At 57.9% G+C, this 19,868-nt stretch overlaps 9 protein-coding genes across 9 annotated transcripts; 3 read left to right on the top strand and 6 right to left on the bottom strand.

The window, feature by feature from the left end:
* Nucleotides 1-1,824: 1,824 nt before the first annotated feature.
* M421DRAFT_94631 (uncharacterized protein) lies at nt 1,825-2,919 on the bottom strand (the record flags this gene model as incomplete). Its single annotated transcript, XM_033598218.1, has 1 exon — nt 1,825-2,919. One exon carries the CDS (start codon nt 2,917-2,919, stop codon nt 1,825-1,827), a length of 1,095 nt encoding a protein of 364 aa, XP_033445799.1.
* Nucleotides 2,920-3,296: 377 nt separating this feature from the next.
* M421DRAFT_238942 (GTP-binding protein YPT52) lies at nt 3,297-4,842 on the bottom strand. The gene is made up of 3 exons (XM_033588473.1): nt 4,526-4,842; nt 4,409-4,472; nt 3,297-4,351 (listed from the first exon to the last, which is right to left on the bottom strand). The coding sequence occupies exons 1-3, from the start codon at nt 4,601-4,603 to the stop codon at nt 3,762-3,764; spliced, it is 732 nt and encodes a 243-aa protein (XP_033445798.1). The 5' UTR covers nt 4,604-4,842; the 3' UTR covers nt 3,297-3,761.
* Nucleotides 4,843-5,446, top strand: M421DRAFT_238893 (uncharacterized protein). Its single transcript, XM_033588471.1, has one exon. It carries the CDS (start codon nt 5,083-5,085, stop codon nt 5,389-5,391), a length of 309 nt encoding a protein of 102 aa, XP_033445797.1. The 5' UTR covers nt 4,843-5,082; the 3' UTR covers nt 5,392-5,446.
* M421DRAFT_238903 (uncharacterized protein) lies at nt 5,388-5,822 on the bottom strand. The gene has a single exon (XM_033588472.1). The coding sequence runs from the start codon at nt 5,724-5,726 to the stop codon at nt 5,502-5,504; it is 225 nt and encodes a 74-aa protein (XP_033445796.1). The 5' UTR covers nt 5,727-5,822; the 3' UTR covers nt 5,388-5,501.
* M421DRAFT_238891 (uncharacterized protein) lies at nt 5,822-6,560 on the top strand. Its single transcript, XM_033588470.1, has one exon. It carries the CDS (start codon nt 5,918-5,920, stop codon nt 6,515-6,517), a length of 600 nt encoding a protein of 199 aa, XP_033445795.1. The 5' UTR covers nt 5,822-5,917; the 3' UTR covers nt 6,518-6,560.
* A 44-nt stretch (nt 6,561-6,604) lies between these two features.
* M421DRAFT_69721 (uncharacterized protein) lies at nt 6,605-8,088 on the bottom strand (the record flags this gene model as incomplete). Its single annotated transcript, XM_033596634.1, has 2 exons — nt 6,605-7,382; nt 7,526-8,088. Coding segments are annotated over 2 exons (1,341 nt in total), but the record flags the coding sequence as incomplete, so codon positions are not given.
* Nucleotides 8,089-10,828: 2,740 nt separating this feature from the next.
* On the top strand, nt 10,829-13,993 carry M421DRAFT_7805 (glycosyltransferase family 90 protein; the record flags this gene model as incomplete). The annotated part of the gene is made up of 4 exons (XM_033597373.1): nt 10,829-11,155; nt 11,203-11,796; nt 11,907-13,882; nt 13,939-13,993. The coding sequence occupies 4 exons, from the start codon at nt 10,829-10,831 to the stop codon at nt 13,991-13,993; spliced, it is 2,952 nt and encodes a 983-aa protein (XP_033445793.1).
* M421DRAFT_423637 (uncharacterized protein) lies at nt 13,987-15,318 on the bottom strand. The gene has a single exon (XM_033593528.1). It carries the CDS (start codon nt 15,078-15,080, stop codon nt 14,070-14,072), a length of 1,011 nt encoding a protein of 336 aa, XP_033445792.1. The 5' UTR covers nt 15,081-15,318; the 3' UTR covers nt 13,987-14,069.
* Nucleotides 15,319-15,611: 293 nt separating this feature from the next.
* M421DRAFT_238474 (Pkinase-domain-containing protein) lies at nt 15,612-19,755 on the bottom strand. Its single transcript, XM_033588468.1, has 3 exons — nt 19,434-19,755; nt 16,041-19,166; nt 15,612-15,990 (listed from the first exon to the last, which is right to left on the bottom strand). The coding sequence occupies exons 1-3, from the start codon at nt 19,447-19,449 to the stop codon at nt 15,698-15,700; spliced, it is 3,435 nt and encodes a 1,144-aa protein (XP_033445791.1). The 5' UTR covers nt 19,450-19,755; the 3' UTR covers nt 15,612-15,697.
* Between the last annotated feature and the right edge of the window lie 113 nt (nt 19,756-19,868).

Genomic DNA, 19,868 nt, shown 5'->3' with positions numbered 1-19,868 from the left:
CTCGGAGCATACTTTGCGTGCTCAAGATGGTGCTGGGCGTGGGACTTACCATTTCCGTTGCCATAATTGTGTTGTGAGTACGGCGAGTCGCACGGATCGTATGAAGCGCGGGGTGCATACATTTTTGGTCCGCGACCTCGCGCGACGGGGGGAGGCGGTCTAGGCGGTGCGGTGATGTACGATCTGTCGGGTTTAGAATACTTTGGTGGGTGTGGAGTGTCATAGTAGGACATCTGTGGCTGTTCATGAGGTCTGCGGTTCACTGGCCGGGAAGACGCACAGCCCATGTTTACTGAACCGTGCGGGTGGTTGTTATCTTTCTTTGTGTGCGTGCGCTGGTGCTAGTGATGTGTCTAGGGATGTGTCGCTGTGATGGTCACTGTGTCTGTCTGTTTCAGTGAATGTTCTGTGTGTTGTGAATTGTGCGGGCAATAAGCAGGAGCAACTTGGAGAAGCTTCGATATGCATATTCCGTGTTCCACGTTGGGTGTAGACAGTGTCGTGACGTGACTGCATGCGTTGGTCAGTTGCGCACAGAAAGCTGTTTGTCTGTGTACGTTTATCTTATTGTGCACTGTGGAAGGGGTATTAGCAAACTGCACTTGAGCAATGTAAAATGGTGATGAATATCGATTGATACCAATCTACATTCGGGAGGAAGTCAAAATCCTGTACGAACAAGGTAGCCTGAGACTCTTGCTGCGTGGTATACCGACGTTACTGTGTACAGTCTCAACAAACCCTCTTTGCCCTGCGAGATCCTCCAGCGCCTGTGACTTCCTCCGCGCAGTCTAATGCTGGAAAGGTTAAAACTCACGTATACCCGCCACAATTACAAGCAACAAAGAATGCCGCCTTCCGCTCGTGTCAGCACTTCAGCTCGCTACGTCTGCAATATTCGCAGGCCTAGAAGAAGCTCCGGTCCGTACAGTCCATCTCTCAGGACAATCAGATGAGCAACTCCCGCGCCCAGTAGTCGATAGCCACGAGCAATCCAAGTTTCCTCCTCCTTACACGACCCACTCTCACTACTGAGAAGCCGAAGCCTCACAACGCGCCACCGCTCACACTCGATTGCAGAATCCAAGCGCGCGAGACCTTTTCGATGCCTTGAGCTCCAGCCCCTGAAAGACAATGAGATCTCCTTCAGATTCCTTGGCAGTATTTGCAGAAACCTCGGCTTGGAACAAATGCTCGCTGCATCGATATGAAGAACAAGGAGTCTTTTTATGTCTCATTTGCAGTAGGTAAAGTGGAGCGTTAGCTATCGAAGCGTGAGACGTCTGGAAGACAAAGGTGGCAGATATTCTGCCGAACGCATCAACCGCTCGCGTTCCCGCCAGTCTTCACCTTGATACCACTTGGACGATCCTGGACAAATTTAAATCATTGTAATATGCTGACGATAAGACGGATTTTCGTACAGAGGGCTGGGGCAAACGTTGATCTGTACAAAGCAATCTGACTACAAAATATATGTCCTGAGTATCGAAGAAATACTCCACGGAAGCGGATCCTTTATCAAAACGCGCTTCTACCCGCAAAAGACACAGTGCAGACCCATGGTAGACTGCTCAGCCCTGGAGTAATCTGGGGGCTTTTGCTCAACGTATAGAGCCGTGCTGACAAGTGGAATAATAGCTCATGATGGGACAATGTAACTGCACGATCGCTCAGTCGACGAAGACGCGTGAGCCTCGCGGTGGACCTAGTAGCAACCACTACCACCACACGGTACGCTTCTGATCGCTTGACCTCCTCCAAGAATGGTCAACAGAAGACTCCTGTGGCATCCTCGCATTGACTTCCCCTCTTCTGCACCACTCACGGCGTGTATTTCGGCGGTGGCGCCTCGTATGCCGGTAGCTCACCCCCCTCGACTCTCGCAATCTCCTCCCTCCGCTCAATGACCCTCAGCTCCTCCCGCCTCAGCTCTTCAATCCTCTGCAACTCGCCCCTCTGCTCCTCAATCCTCTGCAACTCAACACTCTGCTCCTCAATCCTCTGCAGCTCGCGTCTCTGCTCCTCCATCCACCCCTCCCCCCCAGCCACAGCTCCAATCTCATCGTCGCCCCGCGACCCTCCCTGCACTGGCCTCTCCGTAGGTGGAGCTGCAGGCCAGTCCGACCCCGACACCCACGTGCCACCGGGTCGAACGGGAGCATGCCAGACCTCGCCTCTCGCGACCGCAGCCCTGGTAGCATCGACATCTAGTTGAGCGTGCGCGCACTCGTCGCGGATGCGTCTGCGCTCTGCAGCTCTGACGCGCTTGGTCTCCGCTTTTCCCGGGGAGCAGAGCGCGAGGCAGCATTGCGCACACCAGCTGTACAGCAGCGCTGCGAGGACGATCAGCCCGATGGCGCCACCGACGCTTATGCTGACGATTTGGCCGGATTTCAGGGCGGGCTTGTCGGGGGTGCCGCTGGACGAGGCGGCTGGGCTTGTGTTTGGCCATGCGGTGGGTGTTGCGGGCATTGTCGATGGAGAGGGGCTGCCGTTGACGAGGATGAGTATTGGGCCCTGGTAGTGGACATAGTCGAGGTACGAGTCGTTAAACCGGCGGTGCTCTATGATGGTGATGTTGATGCTGCGCTCGTTGGCGTTCCCCGTTGCAGTGCTATACCCCAGGTCGAGGTCAGTCGTCTTTCCTGAGCCGGCGCGGTTCCCGCGGGTTATGATGACGTTGTTGGCCAGAATGGAAAGATGAGAGGTGTGGTTATCCTTGTAGTAGCCTGGTGGCCAGTACAAGTCGACTCTGTGATTGAGATAGCAGATTCTGCTGCCGTTGGGTGGCCAGCAGTAGGGCGTTTGCGCTTCCTGTTGGCATGCTTTGATTGCAACGGTGGGGATAGCGCTGATTGAGTAGAAGTCCGGCTCACACGCTTGTGCTATGTCAATGACTTTCCTGAGCTGGGACATGAGAGCGCTTACTATTTTGAATATCACGAGTGGGTAGGTATACCATGATGCCGTGTTTCTAGGCAATTATGGAGGAATATATTCGATATAGTGCAAGAGGGCCTGAGAAGAGTTCACGAACTGCTGCATATCAGTGCTGTCAGCGATTCCTGGTTCCCACAGTACGGGGGTAAGCCAGAAGTATATACCATTCCCCATCACAAGCCTCCCAAGCTCTCAGCCCAACGAGGCTTGCCACGATGCTTGGCTTGCATCCAAAGCCCAGGGCGAGATAAACTTGCCTACAAACCCCGGACCGCCTCCCAACCTGGCCCAATCAGCGCTGCCATAAAGCACCATGATATCTGCCCTGCATACTGTATCGCACAGGCTGATTGGCAGTCAGCGGTGTTCGATGTAGACAGGTGTAAAGCATGACGCACGTACCCAGTCATGTGGTTTGCGTGCGTAAGGCGTTCACTCTCGTTCAGGATCCAATATTGCGATTCCTGGTGTTGTGCACGTACTGACTACGTTCTTGGGTTGTGTCCGGATAAGACGGCAATGAGGGGGGCTGCCGAGATGTGGCGCACCTACGTTGGTTCACCGTGGAGCAGTAACGTTGAATCAAAGGCAGACTCGCTGGGCACGTGAGGTGCGCAAGGCTGAGCAGGCTGAGGTCTAGAGCGCAGTTCGTATTGGGATCATGTGGCGAATGTCAAGTATTGGAAATTACGGCTGTGCATTCGAAAGCTTGTCGCGGGAAAATAGAGCACTATACACAGTCAACGCCATGGGCCCGGGGAGTGCAAAAACAACAACAGGCGCTGCCTGCATTACTACAATATCCAGTCTGGTATCCCTCAGCACGCGCAGCCCTCCTTGGCGCCCTCGGTCCGGGCACTCCCCAAATTCACGCGCGCATCCTCTTGCCTGTTCAGGGTCGTCTGGCCGCCGACGCCACGCGGGCCCTTGAGGCTCGTCTCTGGAATGGCGTTCGCGATGGCTGTGAAGACGTCTGCGACGTTCTGCCCCGTCTTCGCACTCGTCTCGAAGAACAGCAGGCTCTCCTCGTCTGCGTAGGCCTTTGCCGTCTTGATGGGCACTCTCCGCGCATCGGTGCCGTCTTCATCGGCGGCCTCCTCGCCCTCGGCGGCGGGCGCTGCGTCTGCGTCCTCTGAGCTGCCCTCGTCGCCCTCGGTGGCCAGGTCGGCCTTGTTCCCCACGAGGGCGATGACGATGCCGGGCGAGGCCTGGCGGTGCAGCTCGGCGACCCAGTGCTGTGCTTTGGTGAGCGACGAGGGCTTTGTGATATCGTAGACGACGAGGGCGGCCTGGGCGTTGCGGTAGTACATGGGCGCCAGCGAGGCAAAGCGCTCCTGGCCGGCCGTGTCCCAGATCTCAAACTTGATTGTGCGCGTGGGCAGGTTGCATTTCTGTGTGAGGAAGGCCGCTGTCGTGGGTCAGCCATGGGCGCGATATGCGGACCGGCAGGGAGAGGGCTGCATACCGCCTATCGTGGGCTCCTTGTTCTCTTGAAAGTCGTTGTTGACGAAGCGCATAACGAGCGAAGACTGTCATTTCTCAGCACTGCACACCCGTGTGGCTAGTCACCGCAGTATCGCACCTTTCCAACGGCAGCCTCGCCGAGCAGCACCAGCTTGACGCTGCTGCTAGGCTTTGGTTGTGCGGATGCGTCCGCCATTGTGTGTTGAGGTTGCGGCTGGGTCGCGATGTATAGGAAGAGAGCGGCTATACGGCTGCGGTAGCTTTGCTGTTCTCGGCGAATTACGTGGTATACGACAGAAGAGACTTTGTGGTGCAGGCAAATGTCTCGCAGTCGACGGCAGCCTCATGGCACCCTCAACGTTCGTCACCGCCAAGAGCTGACCAAGCCCTCGTTGGTTGACAGCCTCGCCGCGGCTCCACTCACCGCACCACGACAGCCACAGAACATCATTCCGCCAGCTCATCGAGCCATGTTCGAGAGATGGTGTAATTCTCCGTACCGTTTTTGGAGCGAACGCACAGAGTCGTTCCCACTTCCGGATAGCGGGAGGACAATGACTGAGTGCAAACACGCGACTTGATGCTCTCATTTCGAGTTAAGAAGTCGCGTACTACGATGGGTGAAGACATAGGTGAAGACGTGCTTGGGATGTCGTCGGTAGCGCACGGTGATGGATGACGAAGGGGCGTGGTGTGGCCAGCCACGGTTGTCTCAAAGCAGGCTGCCTGTTGATAGATGGCTTGAAGTCCTGTGGTCTGTCACGAAGATGTTTGCAGATCCACAGCCATCGCTTGTGCGATCGGTATAGGGTCACTTTTATGCTCAACTGTCCTCGACAGTTGATTTCCAGCCGAACATTTATCAATCCATCATCTCCTTACCTGCCGTCTAAGCAGATAGCAAGGGTAAGAGATGACAACCCTAGCATGGCACTAGACAGGACGGAGGAATTCAAACAGCAGAAGAAGCAGCCAACTACCTAACCCCCTCGATCTACAATCCCCCAAACACACACGAAGGAGCACCAAAGCCCCCCGTTCCATACCCAACCTATCTCATCGATTCAAACCGCCGATCTCCCACCCGTCTGTCGTCACACCTGCATCGCATCGCGATCCCCCATCCCAGCCACCTGTGCTCGCGTAGAAAAACCACCGCCATCCCCAAAATTCCCCTCTACTACCCAAACTCCCCTCATCCCCTCACCCCCCTCCGTCCCCAAGCCTCTCCATGCAAAACACCCCATCACGGCCCTCCCTAACGGCCCGCCGCACAGTCCACCACCGTGAAGATCCCAATCTCCCTCTCCACACAACATCAGCCGTTACTCTACAAAGTTCAAACCCACACAGCGCGCCAAAAACACCGAAACTACCACTGACCAACCCTCGCGAAGCTGTTGCTAGGGCTCCAGGCTTCTTCTTCTCTTGCGCTACGAGCAGGACGAGTGCCTACGTCGATGTAAATCGAGGCGGGCATTGAGGAGGACCGATCATCGGGTGTACGTACATGACGTACACGGGAAGGGATCGATTTGTCTCGATTGCAGCTTGTGCGATAGCCCTGCGCTTAAACAAGCCTGCTTCGACAAGTCTACTTCGATATCCCTGCGGCGCCGTGGTTGGTATGCTAGACGCGTCACATGAGAAAGACAGTAAGAGATGGTCAAGGTCTTCAGACGAAGCACTGGCATTCATCCTATTTCCTACACTCGTATCCTATTCCTCTGTTGCCGCCCGGCCAGATATACAAGAGGTGGCCGTCTCACCAAAGGTAGTGCAAGCCTGCACACGGCTCCAAGTCGTCATCCCCAAGTCGTGTCAGAAGGTATATCGGTGTTATATCAGTTTCGGTGTAACATGCTGTGAGTTGAAGAAAGAAATATGGGAACTAGTGTCAAAAGACGAAAGGGTAAAGGACTCCGGATGTGCTAGGCTCTCGACGCTAGACGCTGGATGCGAAGGTTTCTGTCGGCCGCGTGGGATCCGCAGCTTTAACCTCAAGAGCTCGACCACGCATACCGAATGTCGATATGACGGACGTCCCTCTCATCGGTACTGCAGAAAGCCGCGGCGGTCAGGCAGAAGGTCTGCGGAGATAGATCGCTAAATGGCTAATATCGTTGTGGTACAGGCCGGGAACAGGAAGATAACAATGTGAGGCGTGGTGGAAAGAACGGTACAACACGGCAAACGGCTACTCCTCCATCCTCCCGAAGAAGGCATCGTCGTCTTCGTCTGCGCGGCCGCGGCTGCGAGAGTTCGACTGGCGGTAGTCCTCCTCGTCGGCAAAGTGGTCGTCGTCCATGTCGATGTCCTTGCTCTCGTGGTAGCGGTAGCTGTTGCGCATGCTGCTCTGCTGCGGCGTCACCGTTGTGTTGCCAGAAAGGGTGCGGGCGTTGTTGAAGTCCATGAACTTGGCAGGCAGCGGCGGGACGGGGGGCACGTCTGCCGGCAGGTTCATAGCACCCGACTTGGGTGTGCCGTACGAGCAGCTCAGCAGGCCAACAGCGGCAGCCATATCCTGATCGGTGTTGCCGTCGTCGGGGTACGAGCCTGCAACGGAGGTGCCCGAGGTGCCCGAGGTGCCCGAGGTGGTGGGCCGGTCAGACACGTTGCTCCAGTGGCGGTAGTGGCCGTTGCCGTTGTCAGAGAAGACGGCAGACTGGTACGACTGGCTGTAGGCGGAGCTGTTGGCCGAGTAGCGCTTGATGGAGCGGCGGCCAAAGTGCGAGTGCGAGGAGTAAGAGCCCACGGCATGATCATCCGTCTGTGGGGGCGGGGTAGTTTCTGTGGAGCTCAGCCCGTCGCGCAGATCAGACGAGCCGGAGGCGGGCGGCGAGGCCGAGTCGTCGCTGTCGTCGCTCGTCTTGTTCATGGCGACGAGGACCGAGGCAGCCTCAAGCAGCTGGACCTGCTGGTGCTTGGAGATGAGCAGCTTGGAGGTGTACTGCCATTCCGGAGTGTGCTCCCAACTAGATCAAAAGTCAACGCGGTTCACGAAACAGGCAGTGCAAGCGGCCGGGTGCAGGGTGCGTCTGCAGGGTGTGCGTGCAGGGCATTCGTCTCGAGCGGTGAAAGTATGTGGGTGGACGGTGGAAGGCGACGGGGTACTGACAGGTGCTTGGTCAGACAGCTGCTGTGCTTGTATCCTTTCCCACATTTTTCACATCTCAAGTCGCTACCACTGGCGCGCTTGCCCTCGCCCTTGGCCAGGCGAGAGGCGCCTTCACTCGCACGGCGCACGCGCGACTTGGAGCTGCCCTGCTCGCTCTCCGGCAGCGAGGCCAGCGGCGGCCCGTCCTGCACGGCTTCGCTCTTGGCGGCGCTGTAGCTGCCGAAGGGCGAGCCGCCGTGCGGCATGCTGGCGGCCATGGACTGCGCGTGCACCAAGCTGGGCCCGCGGAACTGCGTCGCCGGCTTGCTCGGCCGGCGTGCTGGGTTATGGTGGGGCTGCTCGGCCAGCGGCGCGCCCGCGATGCCCTTTGCAACCGCGGCCATGGCGGCGACGTTGCTGCCGGCCGTCGTGCTCATACTCTTGCGGCGGGTGACGCGGTGCGCCGGGTTGATGCTGCCGACGGACAGCGAGTGCGCGTGCGGGCGCGCCTTGGGGAGGCTGCCGGCCATGTGGTTGCTCGAATGGCGCTGCTGCGAAGCCGGGCGCACGTTGATGGGTTCCTGAGCGCGGGCGAGTCAGCGGGCGAGGCGGCGGATTGCGGGGATGCCGGTGGTCACAGGCAGCAACAAATAGAGAACAGATGGGGACACGGTGGTTGAGCCCTGCGTCTACCGACTGCGTACCTTGAGGACCGTCATGGCGCCAAACTCTCCAGACTTTTTTTTTTGGCGAGCTGGCCTTTGTTCTATGAATGCGTCAGGAGCGTTGCACAGCCCCGGACTCCGAGGTCAGATGCGTGGTGCGGCTGATGCGTGCTATGTATGCAGGGCAGCGCAGGGGGGCACAGTGGGTGGCAGGAGGGAGGAGGTAGGTGGTTGTGTGCAAGGTGAGGCAGGTAATTCTGTGCAAGGTGAGGCAGGTAATTGTGTGCAAGGTGAGGAGGGTAGGGACAGGTGCCAGGCGCACGGCGGTTGTTCCAAAACAAAATAAAAATGTTGGCGATTGTTGAGGCTGGACAGGCTGGACCCCACTGCTTGTGCTATCTTGCGTTATGGGCCGAGCTGTTGTCTTGCGATTCCGGAATGGCCATGGGTCAGCCGACAGGCTACCTACGGCCGAGCTCTCTCGAGCGTGGCCTAAATTCTAATGGCTGTTTCGCTGTCTGAGCGTACGCCGTACGCTGGGCCAGGCGCCCTGTCTGCCATTGCCCAGTGATATTGCGTGTTGGCGCATGCTCGAGCTGCACGCCTGCAAGACAGCCATGCACCCCGGTGCATATTTCCTGCTGCCAGAATAATTATTTCATGACACTTTTGTGCCGTTCCTGGCGCGTTCCGCCCATCTCAGGGCTCTACTTAGCGCAGCAGCAGCAGCCGCCCATGATTGGTATTACGTGCTAAATCGAGCAGCACGGTGCCGCTTTGGAACGACCATCATCACCGATCGCAGCAGCCGCTTGGGCCAGGTACGGGTGGACCGAGAAGCGCCGGGTCTGGAGAACTGCTAACGCGCCTGCGATCGTGTGCGAAGCTGCACGAAGTCGCCTGGAACACGTCTTCGCCGAAGGCGGCTCGTTGGCATGGCGCTGCTCGAAACAAAGCAGAAATGCACCTCTTTGGAATCACAACTTCGCCCTGAAACCGACAGCAATCCGCCGTGAGACCAACCCTTGGCGGCATCGCGATCGGACACAGCACCCAGGTCTGTGCATTTGCCAGTCCGTGCGGTCGCTCTTCGCTATAACGCACCATATACCGTAATCCTCACCACCCAATGCGCTTCGCGCACTGCGCAAGCCACCTGCCCACCTTTCCACTCGCAGCGCAAGCGATCTGAGGGGTTTGTCTCGCATGGTGTGGCACCCGGCCCACCCCACATGACGAGCCAACGCACATCGCGAGCTTTGAATGGAGGGAGACTCTTGCCCCTAGGATAACCGCTCGCGCCGCTCCCTGCTGCAAGTCATGGTTGATGGTTCCAGACGCGCTGGATCAGCAGGCCGAGATTCGCGGACCGTCGACGACGACATCGGGACGACCATGGTCAAATTACGGATTTTCCCAAGCAAAGGTCCCTTTCACTCGGCGTTCACGAGGGCCATCGTTGTTGACAGCTGCACAACCATGGTGCTGGACCGTCAGACCGACTCGTTGAATATCGACCGACGTCATCGCTGCGCTTTAAAGCGCACTCATCCAGCAAAGTGTGGGGTAGCCCACCCAGCTCATCCGTGCAGCGGGCACCTCGGACATGTTCTGCTACCGCGATGATCAAATTCCATGCAACCCCCTCATCGCGAATTCACAGCTGCCACTTCCGGACCATCCAGGCCCGAACGCCACCATCTGATGTATGTATCGCCAAGACGGCAGGTTATTGACACCTGTGCAAACACCGCAATCGCTGCGATATTTGCTGTGCCGCTCGCAGAGTAGAGTGGTGCGATAACGTGATAAAACGCCGGCTCACGTAAATACCGCTCTCCGCTCGAGATATTCGTGCCTGATGGCCAATCATGTCGCTGGAGGAGCGGGCACCGAGCACGTGCAGCTAATCCCAGCACGTCTAGACCGGGCTCACCCCATGGACCACCCGGCGGACAGGTGTTCGTCTCAGAACAAAAAGTTGGCCGCAACCTCGCGAGACTGTTTCAGGCTTTCAGCGACGAGTACCTATGACCTCATGTCGGCGGCATTGCAAGGCGCGCCCACTTGGCGTCCGGTGAGGGACCGCAGATAGACCAGATCTCGGTGATACTGAGCCATGGAACTCTGGAATTGCCGTGCCTTACTGCAAGGGTGACTGGTAGCATGTGGGCAAGCTTGGTCTATTGTACTTCGTACGACGGGTAGGGCTGTACACGCGCCGAGTGAAGCCGGGCAGGATCTGTAGGTTGAGCCTCCCCAACATGAGATCTTGCCGCAAATTTCGTGCTCTCAGTGATCTGCTGAGGCGCGGAGCAGACGGCGTGAAGCTCGCTCATACACATGAATTCTACCAGAGCGGATTTTCCGGACCTTCGACGCATTGATAGCTCGCTCCGTAGGTAGGAAATCCAATCATGGCACACCGCACCAGGCTGTTCCTCTTCTGCGCAAAGGATCTGGACATGTTACTGTGTCTCTGTAGTCTCCAGAAGTCGCCTCTTCGAAAGTGCAATGTTGTGTTCTGAAGGTCGGAGCTTGCAACATCAACCTGGCGTCATTGCTTGGCACGGACCCTGACGATCACTCCTTCCAAGTGGACACGCGCAATATAGTTGAACTGCATCTACGCGCACAACAGACGAACTCATGCCATCCCATGGGCCCTAGTCCGATTCCTGCTCCAATGCACCTGGCCGTATCTCGCGTCGCCGAAAATGCCGCTAAGCACCGTCTGCTGCTCGCTCCGCTGCTGTTTACCGTCTTGGGAGCCGTTGGCAGTGTTAACAGCCCTGTCCAGCACTCGCTCCTCGTGACCTCGGCGTCGTGGGCGATACTATGGATCCCTCTTGTATTCCGCGTGGGGCTGCATGCGAATGCCGGAGGCGGAAAGAGGAGCACCAGCTGGCTTGCGGGCGCATTCCTTGCGCTGGCGCACATCTGCGACAGAGCTGCCTGCGACAAGGACGGCATACGAGCGACCAAGGTAGGCACGCAGGAAGACATGGCAGCGCAACTGCTGACATGCAATAGTGGCTGCTCCCACTGCTCGTCGTGCTCGTCTCTGAGAGCGAGCTCCTGTCCAGACACCCTGCCCTGCCCACGCACTCCCGCAGCGACTCGACCAACTCGAACAGCGCCTTCGAGAAGCCCGCCAGCAAGAGGCCATGGGATCTCCTGGTCACCCTCACCATGGCCGCGAGTGCCGCGATGAGCATCTACACCACGTCTCCGACCTCCGCGCTTGGCATCAGCGGCGCCATCTTCGCTGCGTCGGGTCTGGTCTTGTTTGAGACGGCAGTGCAGGGCGCAAGGGACGATAATGAGGGCGGTACGCGAGGACTCATGTCTGCAGACGGCTCGTTCTCGCGACAAGGCTTAGTCAGCAGCAGTCGAAAAGCGCTGGAGCTTGTGGCTTTGCGGGACGTTGCAGCTGCCATGACCGTCATATGTGGCATTGCAGTCTACATGATGGAGCCCTCGGTTATGCCAGGCGCTGCGACGTGGGAGCCGCTGTATCGAGAGTTTGATCGCGACTGGAAGACAGTACATGACTTCAGAACTGTGCGCCAAGTATTCTCCATGATCATCGTTAATGCCGCTTTCAATCTTCTCACGTTTCTTCTCGTAAGTGCTTCATTCCTCGCACTCGCCACAACGCCTCAACACAACATGCGCACATGCACAAGCCCATGCGACTTTTCCATTCGCTGGCACTAAGCTGATTTGTCCTACAGCTTCTCCGCGAGGGCGCTGTTCCTGTTTCTCTATGGGGCCTGTTCTCTTGCATCTGTGCCCAACTCAAGTTTGCCACTACCTTTTCAGGCATATGGTTCACCTGCCTCTACGGAGTTTCTGCTCTTTTATACCTTTACGGCGGATCGCTTCCAGACGCTTTCGTTGACGTTCGGCATTCTACATACATAAGACGCATCTTGTTTGGAGTTACGACATTCTCGGTCTTCGTGCTGCTGGTTCGTCACGCATCTGGAGCGCATCACTACAGACTTACAGCTGAGGTCCCCTCTATCTTCGAGGTGCAATCTTCATCGACGCCTCTTGGCTCTATTCCGATTGACCTGAAGGAAGGACACCCTGCAGAACAGCTGATCAACGCTGCCGAGACTGAACTTCAGCAGCTGCTGAAGAGGCAGTCGAAATCTCTGGACCAGGCCGTTCGCGAGTATCGGCGCAGGAACGGAATAGCACCTCCTCCTCACTTCGACAAGTGGTTCGAGTTTGCTCAGCGTCGAAATGTTGTGATGATCGACGAGTTCGACATGATCAACCAAATGCTGCTGCCCTTCTGGGCACTCGAACCCAAAACGATACGGTCGCGCATCAAGAACGCAATAGGCCATGAGGACAGTGCTTTGATTGCCGTGGCTATCCGAAACGGGGAAGTGGTATCTGTAGGCAACGGCGATGAATGGCAGCAGCAAGCCACAACAGGCATGATGAAGGACTTCGTTGCCTACCTTCCAGACATGGATCTGGGCTTCAACATCCATGATGAGCCTCGTGTGGTCGTGCCGAACGACCTGCTGTCTTCAATGATCGCCAAAGCCCGAGACCAGGTTCTGCCCCGTGCTGCAAAGAACGCCCTGCCTCGCAACGACTTCTCGAAACGACCGAAGGATCTGAATGATGGTAAGCGCTTCGACGAGGTCAGCACAAGCAAGTTCAACCGCTTCGCACATCAACAAACGTGGACGCACTCCCGCCTCTCGTGTCCCACCGACAGCCAGGCCCAGACATATGAAGACTTCGCCGCCGACAATCTGACCTCGTACGCCGCAGGCCCTTTGAACTACGTGTACGACCCGATAGCATTCTCAGACATCTGCAACTCGCCATCATTTTCGTCAACATTCGGTTTCTTCGAGCGTCCCAACGCCTTCAGCATCACCCACGAGCTCACACCCATCTTCTCGCAGTCCAAGGTCTCCAGCTTCCAAGATATTCTCTACCCCAGCCCGTGGTACTGGTTTGGCAAAGTGACTTACAGCAAGTCTCACGACACGAGCTGGGAAAACAAAATCAACAGCCTCTACTGGCGCGGCTCCACAACCGGCGGCTTCAGTCGCAACGGCGGCTGGCGCCGCCAACACCGTCAGCATATTGTCCAGCGCATCAACGCCCCGGACACAGCGCAGATCCTCGTTCGTCCGGTCACCTCCACCGCCCCCTACCAAGTCAAGGATATCGACCGCCGCGCCCTGCGCCACCTGGTCGACGTCAAATTTAGCCATGTCGGCCAGTGCGACCCGGGCGACTGCGACGCGCAGAAGGAGTTCTTCGACGTCGTCGAGCGTGTCGACGGCCACGAAGCCTGGTCCTACAAGCACCTGCTCGACATGGACGGCAACGCCTTCTCCGGCCGCTTCTACAGCTTCCTCCAGAGCCGCAGCCTGACGTACAAGATGAGCGTGTTTCGCGAGTGGCACAATGAGTGGCTCAAGCCGTGGGTGCATTATATACCCGTTAGCTTGAGAGGCGATGAGCATCTCGACCTTGTCCGGTGGTTTAGCGGAGATACGACGGAGACTGGGGGCGTGGGCGGGGTGCAGGAGAAGCAGGCTGGTAAGGGGGGGAATGGGGGGAGTTTGGGGGAGAGGAAGGCGCGGGAGATTGCGGAGAGGAGTACAGAGTGGCATGATAAGGTGCTGAGGAATGCCGACTTTGAGACGTGGTTCTTTAGGTTGCTGCTCGAGTAAGTCTCCCCGTGCCCCGTGTGAGCTTCATAGGATCTATGCTAATCAGTCGCAGATACGGAAGGGTTGTCGACGACAATCGTGAGGAGATAGGATACCCCGGACCGTGATGGAAGCAGACGTGTAGACATTGAGAAATCGCTGCACCTCCATATGCCGACGCAGCGCCAATTCTGTATCTGCCGCCTACTCCGCCCCAGCCATCACATCCCTCGAGTCATCAGCCGCCCTCGGCTTCCCTCTTCCTCTCCCCCCTCTCCCCCCTCGCCCTCCCTTCCCGCCCCGCCTCCCAAGACTCCCCACCTCCCTCTCCCACGCCTCAACATCGACAACAACGCCCTCCGGCACCCTGCCATCGCGCATCAGCACGCCCCCGTCCCTCCGCTCGACGCGCGCAAAGAACTCGAGCGGCATCACGCCCGCCTCGTTGCCCGCGCACAGAACCACACCGTTCTCGGACAGGAAGAAGGCGAGCCCCGCGTCCAGCGCGGCTGCTATGTCGATGTAGATCAGCACCGTCGATGAGCTGCGCATGCCTGAGATTACCCGCGCTTGCTCGCCCGTGGGTGCGCGTGCTGCTTCGCCGGGACCTTCGCCGGGACCTTCGCCGGGGCCTTGGTCAGACGAGGCGGCCGTCCTGAAGCCCGCGGGCAGTCCGGTCGCGAAGTGGATGTGCGTCCTGGTCATGCGGCGCAGGCCGCCGCCTTGGAGGATGAGGGGCCACGCGCGCTCGTCCGTACCGTGGACGACGGTGGCGGGCAGATTGCCTGCATCCCTGGTAATCGGCGTGAGCAGGCCTTCGGTGTCGACTTGCAGCGAGTGGCCCTGGTTCGCGCGGATCACGTAGTCGGCGGGGTCGTCCGAGTGCGGTTGCGATGCTTCACGCGCGGCTGGTGCGTCCGCGTCCGCCCCGTCCGATGCCGCGCCTGCGTCCGGAGACGACACGGGAATCATGCTGAAGCGTTGCTTGTCGTTGTTGGCCACGACGGCCTTGAGCTCGTCAAATGTGATGTTCAGACTCCGCAGCGCACGCGTGTTGAGCGCGGCCGCCACGCTTGCGTACCCGCCCGCGCCCAGCGCCAGGCCCTCCGCGCTCGCGCCGTGACGCAGCAGCCAGCTGACTTTCCGTGAGACCTGGACTTCGCGCGGCTGGTTTGCTGGGTTGCGTGAACCGCCGCCGCGGCCGCCTCTTGCCATCTCTTCTAGCGCTCTGGTGAGCGGACGGGGAATGTTGGCTGGGGGGGTGGAGGTGCTGGATTCGAATTTGAGGGCGGATGGTGCTGGAGTGTGGGGATGGGGATGTGGTGTTGTGAGTCTGGGTTATGGTAGTCAGGTGATGATGTGGGTATAGAAAGGCGTTGATAATCCAAGGGCGAATGTAAGTGTGGCGTAAGTGAAAAATGGGAGGTGCGGCCAATCAACACGCAGCACGAGCGCACCGCCGCACTCATTGCTCTATTGCAACGAGGATGAAAAGACAGACCAGACTGATCAAGTAACAAATATATTGGGTATTCATTCTATCCACACGCCCCTCTTGCCGTCCGACCTTATGCCTCATATGTCCGTGATATACGCTGGTAACGAAAGATACGCAAGCTGTCGTGAAGGGCTGACAACCGCCACACTGATGCAAATCCATCTCTCACAAATATGCCTCGCTCGCCATCGTCAACTCTATACGCAGATTCCCCGGCGTCCCAACCCTCGCTTCGTGCTGTATGGCGTGCCAGGCAGCAAACCCACGGATACTTGGACTGTTCTAAAGGAAAATCCCGACTCCTCTTCAAAAAAAAAAAGTCGACCGCAGCGTCTCACCTCAGACCCGCATCCGCCTCTCCATTGCCACTAGCGCACCACGGATGCTCCAACACCTGGCTGATTGTGATTCGCTTCTCAACATCGCGATCGAGCATCAGCCTCACCAAGTCGATGCTTTCCTCGCTCATAACCCACGGCACGCGCAGATCGTGGTCCATGATCTCGTCAATGCTATAGAACGGATTCTCTTTGTAGATGATGGTGTACAGCAAGATGCCGAGTGCCCACACATCCTGTTCTTTGCCACGATAGGAGCGGCCCGCGAGGACTTCGGGGGCGGCATAGTCTGGCGGTGTTAGCTTTGTTTCAAGCGTGGGATGGAGGGCGGTGACATACCAATGGTGCCAACGAAGACATCGAAAGGCCCGCTCTTGATGTACGCTGCGCTGCCGAAGTCGATGAGCTTAATATTACCGTCACCATCTAGGACTACATTCTCGTCTTTGATGTCGCGATGCACGACCTTGGCTTTAGTGTGCAGGAAGTGCACTGCCTCAGCGACCTGGACGAAGATCTTGCGGCACTCCTTCTCCTCCATATTGACGCGGAGCTCGATGTAGTCGAACAAGTCCATGCCAGGGAGACCATGAGGCACCATCTCGATGTAGTAGTTGACATCGTCCTCGAAGAAGTCGGCCATCTCAACGATGTTCGGGTGCTGGTAGCCGTCTCTGCGTAGGAAGTCGAGGACGTGAATCTCTAGCGGTACAGTGCCGAGCTTACGATCTCGTGTCCATGTGTCGACAAGGATGCGCCGCTTTGTGACAAACTTGATAACGACCTTCTTGCTACTGTTCTTCTTGTAGCGGCATAGCTTAACCTGACCATACGCGCCCTGACCCATCTCCTCGAGTACGATAAAGTCATTGATGGTCTTCTTCTCCGGCGGCGCCTCCTTGACTGGTGCAGGAGGCGCTGCCATTGCATGTGCTGGTGTTTCTTGTGGAGGCAAGGGTTTTGCGGCTTCTTGCAGTTGCTGCGAGAGCAGAGAGACGGGCGGCGTGCCTGCTTTCGACTGGTCAGAAGACTCAGCCTCTTCGGGAATGATCAGATTTGTTTGTCCGGGCGAAGGTTGATGCGGTGGTGTCCCTGGACGCGATATGAGCGGTGTGACTGGACCAATGCCGTGGTTTGTAGCGTGCAGTTGCCTAGAATAGGTCACCCACAACGCGTACACCAGCTGCGGTTTGTCTGGTTGCGCATGTGAGTCACCCTCTTCCTCAATCACCTGCTCATCGAAACGGGGTGTCTTGTCACTCTTTACGACCCTCATCTGCACATCCACCATGATCTCTGATCCATCGCGATGCAAAGCAGGGAGGCCACTGGGCCTCAGGAAGATGGCTGCTGCATCTGCGCTGCCCTCCCGCATGGCGAGCAAAGCTCGCGCACGCCGGAAGCTGTGCTCTGGGATGACAATACCATCCACCAGTTCGATTTTGTCTTCGTCCGTCATAATGTTCAAGATCTTGTCGAATGCAGGTATGAGCTTGCTGACGTGCAGAGTCTCGGGTCGTGGCTGCCCGAACAACGCTTCTGAGAAGACCGAGTTGGAGCTTGTGATTGTGAGGTCGGAAGAGTTGAGTACGAGGATTCCAGCAATGTGTGGGAAGCTGGAGACGCGGAAGGTAGGCTCATCAGGAAGTGCTTCCACCGTGACTGGGATATTGATGCTGTTTGACGTGCGAGCTGTGTAGCTGCGTACCTCAGCAATCTCGTCGTAGTCTAGGGCGCCAGTGTTGGTGCCCTTGAGGCGTGGTATCCCGGGTATCAGGCGTAAGAGATCCATGCCTCTGCGTAGTCTGTCACTACCGAAGACGGCTTCGGTCGCGCCCCAGCCCTTGGAGACGCAACCTACTTCGTCTACATTGATGAATACGACATCCTCAGCTATCTCTTCTAGTACCCAGATGAGGCCACCTCGCTTCTCTTTCACCCATAAGCTTGCTGCACCCGTGGCACCATTCCGCTTCTGGATTGGAATCACATCGCCGCAAAGCAGTACGCCTCTCGAACCCTTCGACTCGTGATTGAGCTTTCCTGTCTTCTTGGCGTTGTAGTACGACGACCCACTGCCATCGTCTGTCTTTGCCTTCCTCGCAGCCGTCGTCCGTGATGAGGGCTTGCTCAACAGCCTTGCAGTCAGGCCATTGCCGACCTTGAGATTGGTTGTTTGCGCCAATGCTGCCTGCGCCTTGGAGCCCAAGTCTGGGTTTTTGAGCTTGCCTTCTAGCCACGACCGCCGGTCCTCTCGAACAACTTCGAGGATGCCCAGCTTGCGGACCTCAGCCCTGGTGACACCAAACACCAAGCATGCCAAGTCGTTTGCGGATGTGATCGTCCAAGGAGCTTCTGCTTCGGTCGTGAAGATAGCCTGTGCCGCGGCAGCATGTCGAGTGCCGTGGCCATGGGGTGCCGGTCCTGCAGAGAGGGGTACCTGTACGCTATGGAAGCTAGGTAGCACAGCAGGAATGGACGTTTGCGATATGACCGAGTTGCTCTGAACCTGATCGCCTACCAGATAAGGCTTGGCCAGGACATCGTGAAGCTGACTCTGTATCGTGAGCGATGCAACGTCGGTCAATGTGCGTTTCAAAGCCGGACGGTTCGGCCGTTGCGGAGGCAGGGATGTGTGTAAGGTCGTGGGACTGAGCGCCGGCACTCCCTGGTCGTCCTTGTCCGTGCCGCCCCTGATGTCGGTCGCGGCTCGATGTACCGGTGGTCTTGCAGACTGGAGCATGCTCTCAGGGCTCGCAGACCGCTGTGCCTCGAAGCCCTTGTCGAAGGGATTCTCGCCAGACATGTCTGCAGGCCCAGTGACGGGACCAAGGGCCCCAAGCCCGTGTGCTCCTGTGCCGTCTTGCCCAATCAGGTTCGCCCTCTGCAGCAGTTCCATCATGCTCTGCACCTCGAGATCCCCGCTCAGCTGCGCCTGTGCGTTCGCAATGCCTGGGTTCGTAGCTGCCCATCCCAGCCGGTCTCGCATGAAGTCTATCGAGCGCTTCAAGACATTCTGCCGGTTATGGATGAACTCGTCGGACTGCGTCGCAAACGAGAACGAGTGTAGCGACTCGGAGGGGAAGCGCATGAGGTCTTCGCCGAAGGCGAGGGTCGGAGATCCCGGCACCGACGGCGCAGCGTCTGAAGGGGGTCGCGAGGCGGGCGGCGTGCTGACGTTCAGCGAGGCGCTGCGCTGGGTGGGCGGCAGCTGCCTCGGTGGCTGCTGGCGGATGCGGCGGAGGCCAGACGCTCCCAGGCCATGCTCGTGCTCGGACACAATGGGCGACCTGGTGACACGGCTGAGCTGGCCCGCATCGAAGCTCATGCGCTTGGTAGTGTCGATTACGGGCGGGGCGGACATGGCGTGAGAGAGCAGGTTCGACATGCTCTTGTTTTTAGTGAGCGAGACATGGTCAGTCGGGCTGCCGAGGGTTGCGAAGTAGGGTTCCTCTGGGAGAGAGCCTGGAGGGGTCGCATAGTTAGCAATCGAGTACATGCAGGCGTACAGCAGGCGCGACCTGGACAACGGGAGCGAAGCAATGCGTGAGGAACAACGGTCAAGCAGACGAGCAGCGGGCAGTGGACTTGGGGGAATGTTGTGCGTGCAGTAGCTTCGAGCACCACTTCTCGCAGCGGGCGGCGGTCACGCTCTCCATATGCTGAGACCGCGCCAGCCGCAAGACAGCTGCATGTGGTCGTCGACAAGCGCAGCCGAGCGGTTTCACTTACCATCCTGTGGCTTCATCGGTTAACGCGGGCACTGCAAAATACTTCTACAGCAAGACGAGAGCTCTTTATCCGAATAAAAAATGCTCGCCGGTCACGGAAAACGTGCGTCGCGGCGGTGGTGGTACTCGATTCAGGGCTCGAGAAGTGTGGTGGGACATGCGTCCAGTGCGGATTGCGGGGGACGCGAGGGTTCAGATCTGGAGGGTGAGACAGGCTGCGAGGGCAGTGTGCGGTCGCTGCGGCTGTAACGCGTGGCTGTCTGCACAATGGCTGCTCGGCGGCGGCGCTGAGGGTCGACTGTGCAACAAGAGTATATGACGATGGATTTCGAGCGTGGCACAAGTTGGATGCGACTCGCTGCCGGGTATCTATTTGAATTGATGTCCCGCGGCAGAGGACCACGCTACTTCGTACTTCGAGCCTAACCATCTGCAC

This window comes from Didymella exigua (assembly GCF_010094145.1).
Source record: "Didymella exigua CBS 183.55 unplaced genomic scaffold M421scaffold_28, whole genome shotgun sequence".
NCBI lineage: Eukaryota > Fungi > Ascomycota > Dothideomycetes > Pleosporales > Didymellaceae > Didymella > Didymella exigua.
The sequence above is the reverse complement of the archived record's forward strand: the minus strand, read 5'-3'. Positions and strand labels throughout refer to the sequence as shown.

What these genes read in the sequence shown, in the direction of transcription:
- M421DRAFT_238942 (XM_033588473.1), bottom strand. Translation starts at nt 4,603, where the DNA reads ATGGCGGACGCATCCGCACAACCAAAGCCTAGCAGCAGCGTCAAGCTG. An exon ending in GCGAGGCTGCCGTTGGAAAG is followed by an intron (nt 4,473 to 4,525) that starts GTGCGATACTGC and finishes GAGAAATGACAG; the next exon opens with TCTTCGCTCGTTATGCGCTT. An exon ending in CAAGGAGCCCACGATAGGCG is followed by an intron (nt 4,352 to 4,408) that starts GTATGCAGCCCT and finishes GACCCACGACAG; the next exon opens with CGGCCTTCCTCACACAGAAA.
- M421DRAFT_238893 (XM_033588471.1), top strand. Translation starts at nt 5,083, where the DNA reads ATGACGAAGGGGCGTGGTGTGGCCAGCCACGGTTGTCTCAAAGCAGGC.
- M421DRAFT_238903 (XM_033588472.1), bottom strand. Translation starts at nt 5,726, where the DNA reads ATGTTGTGTGGAGAGGGAGATTGGGATCTTCACGGTGGTGGACTGTGC.
- M421DRAFT_238891 (XM_033588470.1), top strand. Translation starts at nt 5,918, where the DNA reads ATGACGTACACGGGAAGGGATCGATTTGTCTCGATTGCAGCTTGTGCG.
- M421DRAFT_423637 (XM_033593528.1), bottom strand. Translation starts at nt 15,080, where the DNA reads ATGGCAAGAGGCGGCCGCGGCGGCGGTTCACGCAACCCAGCAAACCAG.
- M421DRAFT_238474 (XM_033588468.1), bottom strand. An exon ending in TGTCTTCGTTGGCACCATTG is followed by an intron (nt 15,991 to 16,040) that starts GTATGTCACCGC and finishes TAACACCGCCAG; the next exon opens with ACTATGCCGCCCCCGAAGTC.